This window comes from Schistocerca cancellata, chromosome 3 (genome assembly GCF_023864275.1).
Source record: "Schistocerca cancellata isolate TAMUIC-IGC-003103 chromosome 3, iqSchCanc2.1, whole genome shotgun sequence".
In the NCBI taxonomy this organism is placed as follows: Eukaryota; Metazoa; Arthropoda; class Insecta; order Orthoptera; family Acrididae; genus Schistocerca; species Schistocerca cancellata.
Window position 1 is genome coordinate 739,031,858 of NC_064628.1, and position 14,780 is coordinate 739,046,637.

Consider the following 14,780-nt stretch of genomic DNA (forward strand, 5'->3'; position numbering starts at 1 on the left):
TGTTTACATAGCGTGGACTGGACCAATCACTGACTAGAAACGGTTATGTTTGGCTGGTTAAACATCATTTCCAGCCATTCATGGACTTCATGTTCCCATGATAATGCGCCTTGTCACCGGTCAACGATTGATTCAGGCAAAATTATGAACAATTTGAGTGAATGGTCCGGCCACTCAGATCGTCCGACATGAATTCCATCGAACATTTATGGGACATAATCGGGAAGTCTCAGCTATGGATGGCTATAGAGGCAGCAAGGCTCAATATTTTTCCAGGGGACTTCCAACGACTTGTTCAATCCAGTCCAGTGCACGTCTAATAGCTGCACTACGCCAGGAAAAAGAAGGGCCGATATGATACTAGGAAGAATTTCTTGACTATTATCACCTCGGTGGGTAATTTCAAATAGTTTTAGTGACCTCTTTCATCAGATTGCGTTCACGTAATTACATCACTCCATTGTTCAGGATTACAACACAAACAAACTGCGAAACCAGTTCAGTTCAATTCAGCTTAGTTCGCGACGACAAAACCAGCAAGTTACAAGATGAACCCCTATGTATATTTCAGCTTTCTCGGTGGGGAGTATGACGTGGCCGCCGCCGTCTTTCAAGATGACAACAGCCAGTCTCACACTGCTGCACGCATCCGCCCCTCGTTTCATGAACACGCAGGCACCGTATCGCATCTCAAATGGCCTGCTAAATTATGCGCTTTCAACGTCGCAGAAAGTGTCTGCGACTATCTGAAACAATCTAACAAATGAAATACGCCCAATTTCATGGCTCTAAGAGTCTAATTAATGGATGGCTTCGGCTCAGTATGGCACATATGAAGAAAGTTACGGCCTCTTTTCTTCGTCGGAGACTAGAGACTGTGTTACTCGGCAATAACATGATATCCCCTGTGGTGGCTCTGGGTGCTGTAGGTTAGTATCACGTACCCTGCAGACAGCTGTGTTGTTACGGTAAACAGCAACCTCAATGTGAACTCAACCTGTAATATTAATTCTCCAGCTGGGACTATAAGCCTAAACAAGTATTTTTAATATGGAACTTATATTTGCTGCACTGAAGAGGAGAGGGGATTTGGCGTCATTCCATGGATTGCCGTTTGGTTGCCTGTTAGAAATTATGAACCCTTATTTCATCACCGATCGTTGTGGCCGAGCGGTTCTAGGCTCTCAGTCCGGAACCGCGCAGCTGCTACGGTCGCAGGTTCGAATCCTGCCTCGGGCATGGATGTGTGTGATGTTTTTAGATTAGTTGGGTTTAAGTAGTTCTAAGTCTAGGGAACTGATGACCACAGATGTTAAGTCCCATAGTACTCAGAGCCATTTGAACTTGATTTCATCGCCTGTGACGCTGTCGGACAAAACATTGTCACGACCAGCATCGTAACGTGCAAGAAATTCCGCACGCATGGTCTTTCGTTGCTCTTTATGATTTCTGTTAGGCAGTGAGGAACCAAGCGGACATACAGCTTTGAGACACCAATAGGTGGGTGCCTGCACCAACACTACCAATAGACATGTCCACTTCTGCAGTGATGTATTTGATTGTGATCCCTCCATCGATTGAGACTGTCCGTACGTTCCAACGTTGCAGCTGTGTGTGGCTGGCCGGCAAACGGGAGATCTGACAGGTTTTTCTGACCTTGTGTGCGATGATGACAGACGCCTCGTCCAGTGAGTCCCAATCCTTTTGTTCACTTCCAGGTCTCCATAGACATTCAGCAAGTGCCTATGAATAACTGCAATGCTCTGGTTTTCAGCAAGAGAAACTACTGCTCTCTGCTTGGAAGGCACCTCCGTTACAGACGTCATTTTGAAGTCTACGCATAGTGCTGCAACCTATCGGAACTTCATGAAACTACAGGGGCTGAAGCAGGAATATTTTTAGAGTTCCGAAATTCTGTATTTTTTTAAACCGAAACTGGCCGAGAAAAAAATAGTGTTACATTAGTAATTGAACGTCCCTCGTATAATTGACGACTTCGGGTGCAAGTGCTACTCTGAGATGAAGAGGTTGCCACAGATGAGGAATTCGTTGCGGGCCGCTTTAAACCAGATAAATGCTGATAAATAAGTCCACCGCTCATCTGTCTTGCCTGTCCCCCACGCGGATCCTCTATGATCTCATTCCTTTCCCCCATCTGCTCCTATTCTTCGAACATATCCGCATCCTCTACACCTCCCGGCGTCTTGAACCCCCTCACCCCCTGGTTGCTCCTCTCCTCTCCCATCCCCGCCCCCTGCCACGTCTTCACGTCTTCACCTACACGTCTTCACCTACACCCTACATCTCCTTTCCCAAGGTGGCTTCCATCAACTCCCCCTCCCGGATGATGCCCTCTCTCCCTCCATTTATCCCTCCTATCAACTCTGATCCTCACTCCCCCTCCTTTCCTCTGTCCTTTTCCCGGGCTCTCTCTGCCCCCCTTCCACCCTCTTTTTTTCCCCCACCTCCCCTCTCTCTGCCCCCCTTCTCTCCCCTGAGTCCATTTGCATTTCCCTCCTCTGCCTCCTCTCATTCCCCCTCGCGTCAGCCATGCCCTCTCCCCCTTTATGAGTCCTCTCCCTCCTTGCCCCCCCCCTTTTCGTTGTTTCCTTCCTCCCTCCTTGTACTTCCCCCCACTCCAGGTCCCCCCCCCCCATCTGCCTTTGCTTGAGAGTGTCATCTTTGTGCCGCCATTTTCGTGCAGTGTTTTACAGTGAGTGCTCTACAGTGAGTGCTCTGTGTTGTGTTTTTTGGGAAGTGTTGCGAACGGCCATCATACTGTCGCTGGGTGTACTTTTTATCTCTTGCGAACAGAAACCAGACTGTCGCCATGTTTTTTTTAATTGTGTGTGTACTATGTTACTTGTTACTGTGTCTTTTATAAACACTGCCAATCCCTTTTGCTTCTGTTTTAACTTTCCGCATTTGTCCGCCGTTTTACACTTTAAGTCACCGTTCTATCGCCTGTTTTTCTTATTTCTCTTTTTCCGATTTTAGAAACAAAGTCTGTAGGCTGTAGAGCAGCGTACTAAGCTGCTGCCAGCCCGCCCCCTTCGGGGGGAATTGAAAATCAATAAGGAAAAAAAAATCTGTCTTGCCCCTATGCGCTGGCAATGGTTATGTGAAGTGCTTCTGTTTTGAATGGCGCAGGTGTCGTGGGTGCGGCGGCGCCCCGGCTCTGAGGAGCTGCAGCTGCTGACGGTGGGCCGGCAGACGTACTCTGGGGACGAGCGGTACGCCGTCAGCTTCCAGTACCCGGACAACTGGAGGCTCACCGTGAGCGAGGCGCGGCCCGCCGACCAGGGCGACTACGAGTGCCAGGTGTCGACGCACCCGCCCCGCACCCTGCGCTACAGCCTTCTCGTCACCGGTAAGGCCGCCTCACTGCTCGGACATTCCACTTCCTGCTCTCCAGAGCATAGCATTTCTGGCCGGGAAACTCCATCGCGACCGTTTGGCCACCTGGTGCGAGTCCTTTTATTAGACAACACTTCAGCGACTTGCGTCGATGAGGACAACACAGACACCCACTCCCAAAAAGAGAAAATACTAGACCCAGCTAGGAAACTAAGGGGAGCCCGGTGATCGAAAGTTAGAGGCGCAGAGCACAAGACAACGAGCTGCTGTCTATTCCCAGAGCGACAACTTTGTGTGTGTACTCTCGTGCACGGACGCATTCAACGTTCTGTTTATCTACCCAACAATAGTTTACTAACTTACAGTTTTTACGGTTGATAGAACAAGCAAATAAATTACTGTGGAGACAGATTTTTAACTCTTAAAGTTAGAGAAGTTAAACTGCCGATGAACGGAAAAGTTAAATTTTGCAGTAAGTATTGTATGTTGGGGGAACAACTGGTTTCTTATTTTCATAACCATATCAGCTTCGAATCTCTCAAGTGGGCCAATATTGTTCGCACTAGCAAGTCGGTCTTCATAAATTAAAAAGCAGACAAGTTCTGAATAATTACTAAGACTCGTAGCAATCTTAGTGAGATAGCCGTAATGGTGATTAAACATAATTTGTTAGAACCGGTTATCTGCTTTCGTAGTACTAGACTCACTGTTAAACCTATCAATAACATCCCAAGGATTTAGCTGTACAAAATAAAACAACATGACACAACGGTTAAGCAAAAATGAGAGTTGTTCTCAATTAAAGAAACTTATATTGCTACACACATCTAGAGAGATCGCAGCTAGGTGGAGGAAAGGCGAAGAGGAAAGTAACAAGTGAAGTATGTCAGACAAAAGACGAATATCGTTTTACAACGATAAGATTTTCTAAACTCACTACTCCAAACCTTACGTATTATGACTGCATGTCTCAAATACAAGTGCTTCTTCTTCATCACAAATAACACATTTATAGTCAGACTATTATATTTTCTCTAAAAAATGTAGTCTTATTACAACTACGGGAGAAGAAGAAAATTACGAATATGTCGTATAAATTCCACCTATTTTCACTAAAGGTTTAATTCTGGAACAATTATTTTTAATAATACAATATAACCTTTAATGGACAATGTTTAGCTCAGTTAAAATGTCTGGGTTGAGGTCCCTGTCGATATAGAGTGTTTTTCTGTATGGACATTACAAAGAAAACTTATTCGCAGAACTTAACAAATCTACTCTGGCCCAAATACGTAGATAAATGGAGCAAGTTTTGCCTCACTCAGTGCGCCAGTGTGAATGAACCCACTGTAAGTTTTAGCGAGGGTGGTAGCAAAGCTAGGCATGTATTTTGATTCGAAGAATCAAGGTCTGCGACTACTGTGCAACACAGTTTTCCTACCTATTGCCGTAAACATTCCCGTAGAGTAGTAGGTCTAGCAGTTATCAGTAGCATAAGTGTTTTGTTGAGAGGGGCCTTTTTTTTTTTTTGAGTCATCGGTCTTCTGCTTAGCACTTTGAAACCTACATTCTCTGTTATCTGCTGAATGTATTCCAGTCTCCGTCTTCCGCTACCGTTTTTACCCTCTAAAGTTCCTTCTATGACCACAGAAGTTATTCCAAGATATATTTACCATGGAAGTTATTCCCTAATGTCTTAACAAAGGCCCTGTCATCCTGTCAGAGTTTTCCATATAATCCTTTCCTCGTGGATTCTGCAGAGAAGCACCTCATTCCTCACCTTATCAGTCCGCCAAATTTTCAACATTCTTCTCTAGCAGCACATCTCAAATACTTGGATTTTCGTCCGTTCCGGTTTTCCTCCACGTCTCACCCCCTGATAATGCTGTGCTGCAAACGTACATTCTCAGAAATTTCTTTCTCAAATTTAGGGCTATGTTCGATACTAGTAAAATTGTCTTTTCTAGAAATGCACCAATTGCCAGTGCTAGACTGCTTTTTATGTACTCCTTACTCCTTCCGTCATGTGTTATTTCGATGCCTAGGTATCAGAATTCCTTAACTTCATCTAGTTCGTGATCACCAATTCTACGTTTCTCGCTGTAATCACTTTTCCTGCTTATCATTACTTTAGTCTTTCTGCGATTTACACCCAAATCATATTCCATACTCATTAGACCGTCCATTCCATTCAGCAGATTTTCTAATTCTTCTTCACTTTCACTGAGGATAGTAAGTTCATCAGTGAATCTTAACATTGATGTCCTTCTACCTTGAATTTTAGTTCAAATCTTTAAGCCATTCCTTTATTTCCTTCTTGATTCTACAACGTATAGATTGAACAGCACGAATGAAAAACTTCGTTCCCGTCTTACACTCTGTTTAATCCGAGAAACTCGTTCTTGGTCTTCCAATCTTATTGTTCCCACTTGGTTCTTGTTCATATTGGATATCACTTGTCTTTCCCTCTAGCTTGCCCCTATTTTTCTCAGTATTTCGAACATTTTGCACCATTTTACATTATCGAACGTTTCTTCCAAGAAGAGAGGTGCTGTGAACGTGTCTTTATTTTTCTAATGTCTTGCTTCCAATATTAACCGCAACTTCAGAACTGTCTCTCTGGTTTGCTAAATCAAAACTGATCGTCATCTAACAGACCATCAATTTTCGTTCGCATTCTTCCGTATATTTTTCTCGTCATCAACGTGGAAACATGAGCTGTTAAGCTGATTGTGCGATTATTCTTGCACTTGTCAGCTCTTGCAAATTTTCGCATTGCGTGGACGATGTTTTGCCGAAAGTTCGATGATATATGGCCAGTCTCATATAGTCTACGCACCAACGTGAATAATCGTTTTGTTGCTACTTCTCCTTAAAGATTTTAGGAATTGTGATGGAATGTTGTCTATCCCTTCTTCTTATTTGATGTTAAATCTTGCAAAGCTCTTCTAAATTCTTATTCTATTGTCACGTCACGTCATAGATAAGTCCTCGCTATCATAGAGACCCTCAATGCTCTCCTTCCATCCATCCGCTCTCTCTTCTGCATTTAACAGTGGTATGCCCATTACGCTCTTAATTTAACAGTCCTTCCTTTCAATTTCACCGAAGTTTATTTTCACTTTTTTATATTCTGAATCGGTCCTTTCGACAATCATTCCTTTTTCGACTTCTTCACATTCTCTGGCCTTCCATTTCGTCTTAGCTTCCATGTACTTCCTGTTTTTTTTTTTTCATTCTTAAGTCATTTGTAGTCTAAATTCCTGAATTTCCCTGAACATTTTTGTACTTCCTTCTTTCATCGGTCAACTAAAGTATTTCTTCTATTATCCATGGTTTATTTACCGTTCCCTTCCCTGTAGTACGTTTCTCTCTCCAACTTCTCTGACTGACCTTTTTGAGATGTCCGTTTCTCTTCAACTTAACTACTTACTGGGCTATTCATTGTTACTTATTTATAGCCTCATAGAACTTCAAGCGTATCTCTTTATTCCGTAGTACTTGCGTATTCCTCTTCTTTGCGCTTTGATTCTTCTTGACTCGTCTGAAACATAGCCTCTGGGTACGCCTCACAAAACAATATCTGATTCCGTGATCTCTGCCCGAATGTGATGTAGTGCAAAAAAAAAAAAAAAATGGTTCAAATGGCTCTGAGCACTATGGGACTTAACATCTGAGGTCATCAGTCCCCTAGAACTGAGAACTACTTAAACCTAACTAACCTAAGGACATCACACTCATCCATGCCCGAGGGAGGATTCGAACGTGCGACCGTAGTGGTCTCGCGGTTCCAGACTGAAGCGCCTAGAACCGTTTGGCCACAACGGGATGTAGTGCACCTGAAATCTATTTCTGAGTCTTTTCCAAGTATACCTGCTCCTCCTGTGATCACTGAACAGGGTATTCACCATTACCATCTGAAATGCACTGCTTAACTCAATTAGTCTTTCACCTCTCTCATTCCTAGTAGCAAGCCCATTTTCTCCCCTAGCCCTTTCCTTTACTTCTTCCGCTGCAACCGTACTCCCGTTCCCCATGCTCTGTAAACCATAAAAAATTTCCAGGCCCACTGTGTGTTTCTGGCGATCTCGCGAAGCAAAGCTTTGTGAACAGTCACGTAAAATCGACGAGACGTGCTTCTTGTAATCTGGGCGCCCTATAAGCGATTTTAAAAATATTTTCATCTCAAACTGCACAAATGAACAGCAGACTTTAGTGGTCAAATATTATATCAATTTGATGTGGACGAAGATTTCATTGGAAACATTATCTTCAGTGAAAAGTCGACTATTCACTTACGTGATAAAGTTAATAAATGCAACTGTAGGATCTCGAACAGAGAAATTCCGAAAAGTTGTAACATGTTCATGGCAGCTTAAAAGTTATCATCTCTTCTGCATTGAGCACGTGTAACATTTGTAGCCATTTCTTTTTTGTCGAGGAAACAATCAACGGAATAGTATACTTCGATGTAATGGAAAACTTTTTAATCTCACCGATTGAGGAAGCTGGGCAACACTGCAGCGTACTCTTCATGCAAGTCGGCGAACCTCCATAGCAGCTTTCCAGGTAAAGGGACTGGTCGACGTAAGCCGATTCCACTGCCCCGCGTTCACTGGACCATGACACCTGTTGAATTTTTCTTGTGCGGATTCATATAGGATACAATGTTTGCGTTATCGTTACGGGATACTCGAGCAGAGCTCAGAGCAGGAATATACGCTGCACTTTAACAAGTTACGCTAGCTTTCACAAGAAATGGACTTTAGATGGGATGTGTCCCACAGAACCAATGGATGTCACGTTTAATCTCTTTAGGTGAAACACTTGTGGTACTTTGCAATAAAAGACACTAAATCTATATCTATTGGTGATAAGAATACATCTACAGGTTGTCTCACACTCCGCACTCCTAGAGGTTTCAGAGGGAATTTGGAAAATCAAGTTCTCCATAGGAACTCACGTCCAGAAACGTCTTCCGACGACGAATAGACCGTCAAGGCTACAGGCGCGGGTGCGGGTAAATGTATGATAGCGTGATGATGTTACAAACATTCAACATTGATGGACGCGGGTAAGTTTAACAGTTTCAGGTAAGGATCCATCTAGGTCGCAAGTTAAAAGCGAAAACCATTCTGATACCACTGACAGTGGAACACATGTACCGGTATTTTCGTTGATAATATTGTAGGGTAGGCAACTCTTAGAGGTGGTATTATGGACCAAAACAAGAAAAAAGTCTAGTAAACAAGAGCTCTAAAATGCATACCTTAAGACCTATGTGCACTTGTTCAACAGAGATATGTTTCACACTAGCGAAAATGAACCAGTACTCACAGCTCCTCAGGAATGTATTTTAGAGCCTCTGTTTACCAGACGGACGCGTATAAATTTGACACTCTGTGGCATCGTTGGATGATGGTGCCGGTCATGGCTTCGTATATAAAACTTAATGTACTAAGTCCCCTTCTACAACATCTAGAAGATTATAAGATGAATTGTGGATCACCCAGCATATGAAGTTGGAAATCTGTTAAGTGCTTTTGAAAACATCTTGTACAAAACAGTTCACTGACATTTAATCCAGGACTGCGGGAAATTTCCAAGGCCATGATGTGGTCTACCAACATATCACTTGTATTAGTTTGGCCATAGCTTTCTTCGTTCCTCGTTTAGTTAGAGAGACTATTAATTACTTGTGCCATCTTCGCTTGTGACTTTCTGCACTCCTCATCACAATGATTATGTTTATCACTTAATAACTATCTGTACCATCTGAGCCCTTCCAACATTCTTCTGTAACACCTAATTTTATGGAGAAAAGCAAGTTACGCTACACACCTGTTCAAAGTGTTGACCGCCAGACTCAGTGCCGTCGTTACGTGTGTTAACCTTGTACGAGGTGCATTCAAGTTCTAAGGCCTCCGATTTTTTTTCTAATTGACTACTCACCCGAAATCGATGAAACTGGCGTTACTTCTCGACGTAATCGCCCTGCAGAGGTACACATTTTTCACAACGCTGACGCCATGATTCCATGGCAGCGGCGAAGGCTTCTTTAGGAGTCTGTTTTGACCACTGGAACATCGCTGAGGCAATAGCAGCACGGCTGGTGAATGTGCGGCCACGGAGAGTGTCTTTCATTGTTGGAAAGAGCCAAAAGTCACTAGGAGCCAGGTCAGGTGAGTAGGGAGCATGAGGAATCACTTAAAAGTTGTTATCACGAAGAAACTGTTGCGAACGTTAGCTCGATGTGCGGGTGCGTTGTCTTGGTGAAACAGCACACGCGCAGCCCTTCCCAGACGTTTTTGTTGCAGTGCAGGAAGGAATTTGTTCTTCAAAACATTTTCGTAGGTTGCACCTGTTCCGTAGTGCCCTTTGGAACGCAATGGGTAAGGATTACGCCCTCGCTGTCCCAGAACATGGACACCATCATTTCTTCAGCACAGGAGGTTACCTGACATTTTTTTTGGTGGCGGTGAATCTGTGTGCTTCCATTGAACTGACTGGTGCTTTGTTTCTGGATTGAAAAATGGCATCCACGTCTCATCCTTTGTCACAACCGACGAAAAGAAAGTCCCATTCATGCTGTCGTGGTGTGTCAACATTGCTTGGCAACAAACCACACGGGCAGCCATGTGGTCGTCCGTCAGCATTCGTGGCACCCACCTGGAAGACACTTTTCGCATTTTCAGGTCGTCATGCAGGATTGTGTGCACAGAACCCACAGAAATGCCAACTCTGGAGGCTATCTGTTCAACAGTCATTCGGCGATCCCCCAAAACAATTCTCTCCACTTTCTCGATCATGTCGTCAGACCGGCTTGTGCGAGCCAGAGGTTGTTTCGGTTTTATTGTCACATGATGTTCTGCCTTCATTAAACTGTCGTACCCACGAACGCACTTTCGACACATCCATAACTCCATCACCACATGTCTCCTTCAACTGTCGATGAATTTCAATTGGTTTCACACCACGCAAATTCAGAAAACGAATGATTGCACGCTGTTCAAGAAAGGAAAACGTCGCCATTTTAAGTATTTAAAACAGTTCTCATTCTCGCCACTGGCGGTGAAATTCCATCTGCCGTACGGTGCTGCCATCTCTGGGATGTATTGACAATGAACGCTGCCACATTTTAAAACAATGCGCATGTTTCTACCTCTTTCCAGTCCGGAGAAAAAAAATCGGAGGCCTTAGAACTTGAATGCACCTCATACATTCAGTTCACCTTCTGTGTCTGCTGAGGTTTCATGTATCACCATTTTCATGTATCTTCACAGGGAAAAAAAATCAGTAGTGGTTGTATGACAGATGATTATTAATTTTTTTCTTCGTATTAGTGTCGCTAACATCTGTGCAGATAAATATACGTACCTTGCACACATTGCTTATTGAAGACCACATACTTCCCGAATTAACAGTTTTCGTCCATTGGTCCACTGTCGCAAAATATTCAAGAACTTCTACCGGCTGTGTAGTTTTAACTCTAAGGATTAGGGGCCCGCATTTATTAAAAAAGGGGCTACTACCTAAGTATCTTTCAGCTTACGTTCGTTGACCAAGTGAAACTCTAATTCCTAGTTTTGGTGAGTAGTTTACAGTTACTTTTGAAAAAGAAGTTCCACAGGATCCTTTGTTTTGCTGTCCTTCTCAGAAGGCCCGAGAGGTGTTCCTGTTCCACCATTTCTGCATGATATATCCACATCCTTCCACAATTATTTGAGTATGGTGTAAAATACTTCATTACCACTGATATTGAATCCTAAATTCTTGATGAGATCGTGAATAATCATAAGGTCAATGACAGTTTAGCAACATCATTCACAAGTCATCAATGTTGATGAAACGTCCGATCGTGTAGAGAGTCGGAAGTCATGAAAATTACGTGAATTTTAATGGTTTGTCAATGATGGCAAGTGAGAAATGATAGGCAGTTCAGGGTTTATTTTTACTTAGTGATGGGTGTTCTGCAGCTATTTAGAACTTCCGGTTCTCAATCCGGCTGACTGAACCTCGTACATTGATTTTTTCCCCTTTATTGTTATTTCATTCCCCTCGCCCCATATGAGCGGTAGGTGAGCTGTCAGTGGAGATAACATAAACATAAAATTTGACTCTGCGTTACACAAAATGAATGAATGTTCGACACAATAAAAAGACAGAAAGTTAGTTGCATAGTTTAAAATATAAAAAGGAGGATTTCTTGAGTAATTAAAAGACAGACGCAGATGAAATGGCAAATGAATGTTTCACAAAGATAAAAGGCAGAGGCTTACAGCTGAATAAGTTAAAAAGTAAAAAAGCCAGTCTGCTGACGTATTTAGAAACAGATATAGCTGAAGTGATGAGTGGGCCTAGACTCCCAGGAAGAGGGGTATCATGAGAATGTAGCAGTTGGGGTAGAGTGAAGAGTGGTACTGTTCTGGACCGAGCCTTAGGATGTAGATGGAGAGGAGGGGAGGGGAGCGGAGGGGAGGAGAGGGGAGGAAACGGGATGGGTGGGGAGGGGAGGGGAGACCTAACGGGAGCAGGTGGGGTGGGCTCCTTGAGATTTTAAGGAAAGGCAAAGTTTCTTTTGGAGAGAGTGTGGAGAGTGTGGAGGTGTAGGGACTGTGCTGGTAGAGGCGCGGCAGAGCGCCAGGAGCAGTGAGCAGGGGGAAACTAAGGGCTGAGTAGTGTCGAGTTTATGTCTAACGCAGAATATTCAGAGGTCTTCAAGGCGGAAGAGGAGGGGAGCGGAATTTTGTAAGCTGGTAGAGGATGCGGGTAAGCGGATTCGAATGGCCAATGGGGTGCAAGGCGTTCGAGGACCTGTAGGGCGCGATAAAAGAAGGGAAGAGAGGAGGCCCATACCACATTTTCATAGCAAGTATACGTCGTAAGACTGAGGTCCATTTAAATTTCTGTTGCATGTTATTTCTCACGAGAGTATGCGAGTGGCCGTGGTGGAGAAGAGTTTGTACCTCTTTCATTCTGACAAATTTTGCATGAGAACGAGACATGAACTCCACCCCCTCCTTACCTTCCACCTATTTAATTATGTGCACAACGGTAACAAAGGGCCGCCCACTCAAAGATGTATCTTCACCTGTAAATAGTGTTTGCGATATTCCAAAGTGTGTCGTAGGTATGTGTGACAGTCTGCTTCAACTCTTTCCCAGTTCTGAACCGAACATCAGTGATACATCCAGTACAGTAATCTAGAAAAAATCTTACGCTACCGTACACAGCCGTATTCATAAGCACAAGAATTTGAGTAAGACAGACTGTGGCCTTCGCTTAAAAATTGTGAATCAGGGGGATTGTGGATATTAAAACGTGTGCCAAGAACTTTAATAGAGGCATGTGTTACACACTCAGCAACGCGTAGTATCGGGCACTTGCTACCAAGATATTATAAAGGAATTGTCATTACGTCACAAGTTTGAAGCTGACGTCCGCCATCTTACACAGCACAAAACATTAGGTTCACTGCATTTATACCTTCATGGTTCACAGCGGTGATATTTCAACTTGATGTCATTCTGGCGTGCCCGCACCCAGTTTAGACCGCTGGCGATATCTACCGACTTTTGCTAGTGTATCCCAAATAGCATTTGATGCTTACATTCCATGGAGACGTAGTTGTTTCACCAAAAACGCCAGATTGCGTGGTTTAAAGGTGCACTAATCAACCAGATCTTAAGCTAAAGTTTACAGTAGTCACATTTTATTCGTAAGTGGAGCAGTTTAAGCAATATTTTCTTTTTTATACATGAATCGTTACACTGTTTACTTTTATTCTTTCCTGCGTTTTAACATTGCCTTCCAAACTGCAAACACTCCGACATTCGAGTGACAGTCTATCAATGGTCTCGTTCCCGCACAACACAAGGCTATATATGTAGCTGCGCTAATTGTTGATGCAGCACCTAATGCCCTATATTCCCCCCGCCCATAACTATTCATTGTTCAGATTTCCTCCCACTTTAAAAAGATTCCAGCTAGAACAGCCGGAGACAGCAATCGTGTGTGTGTGTGTGTGTGTGTGTGTGTGTGTGTGTGTGTGTGCGAGAGAGAGAGAGAGAGAGAGAGAGAGAGAGAGAGAGAATTAGCTTTGTGTGTATCGATTGTATGTAAATGTGTGTGCTTTGCTTCCTTTCTGAAGAAGGCTTTCGCCGAAAACTTATGTGAACACCTATCCGTCATGCCTGCCTGAAGTTCGACGTGTGAATAGCAACTTACCCGTTTCACAGTATAGCTACTCCCCTTTGAGGTTCGTTGCAAATAATCCATTGCAATTCAACAAAAACAATGACGTACAAAATTACAATAACGACAGAAAAAAATAATATTCATTACGCCTCATTAAGGCTATCTGTAGCACAAACAGGGTTTCACAATGCTGAACCAAAAGTTTTGTTCAGTTATCCAGTGATTTAAAACACGTGACAGACAGCGAAATAAAATTTGAAACTAAACTGAAAATTTTTCTTTTTGACAACTCTTCCTATTCCGCGAAAGATTATGTACTATTGTAATGTGTAAATGATAATAGTTACGAATTACTAAAATCTGTCTGTCTTTAATTAAGAAACTATGAACTATCTGCATGGAGGCATATTTACAAAAAAATTATGTTAATATAAAACGCCTCGTTCCGCATCATTACCATTTGTCGTGCATATGATACATGAAAGATGAAATTAGATAACTACAGGTATATCACAAAGGCTTATAAAGTCTGAAAACATCAAAACGAAATTCAAAAGCAAAATGAGGCAGATGATCAAAGTAGACGTACATTCCACTTTTGGTATGTCTGTCAAGACAAGAAATATTCCAAAAAAAGAAGCATGGGCTACTGTTGGAAAGGCAGGCGTATATGTTACATAGGTCAGTCCAACATTACTAAAAAAAATGACTTACATATATATTGGAGCAAAATATCAGTTTCCTGTGTCTAAGCGGTTGAGACCATTCTCTTAATCACATTTATAGTACAGCACAATTTTGGAACATGTTTAAAAAGTTGTATCGTTCTTTTGACCGTAAATTACTATTATTGGTCGTACATTTAATGAAACATCATAGTTAAGATTTAAAGGTGAGAAGATGTGTAAACAACAGCGAAACTAATGCAGTGACAATATAATAAAATAGGAACTCTACTCCGGTGGAGGTCTCGATTTCTTAAAGATGACATTAAAAAGGTTCATGTTTTTATTTATTCTGAAAACAAATTTATGTTTTGTTTAAATTTAATTACATAATTTGCTTTCAGGAGGACATAAAATTAAGGAAACAAACTTTATTTAAATGAGTATTACGTATACTCTCAACAGTATATAAGTGCAAATGACAGATCTGCCGATGAACTTTCCTTCTATACGTCGTGTACGTGATACTACCGCTGTCTGGATATGTCATATCGCTGTCCA

The 14,780-nt window shown here is 42.7% G+C and overlaps 1 protein-coding gene across 1 annotated transcript in view; it reads left to right on the plus strand.

Moving 5' to 3' along the window:
* Window positions 1-14,780, plus strand: part of LOC126176995 (uncharacterized) — a 434,921-nt gene that overhangs the window by 288,789 nt on the left and 131,352 nt on the right. The window contains exon 4 of the mRNA XM_049924207.1: window positions 3,151-3,370. Coding sequence (XP_049780164.1) covers window positions 3,151-3,370 — 220 coding nt within the window. The remainder of the gene's footprint in view (window positions 1-3,150; window positions 3,371-14,780) is intronic.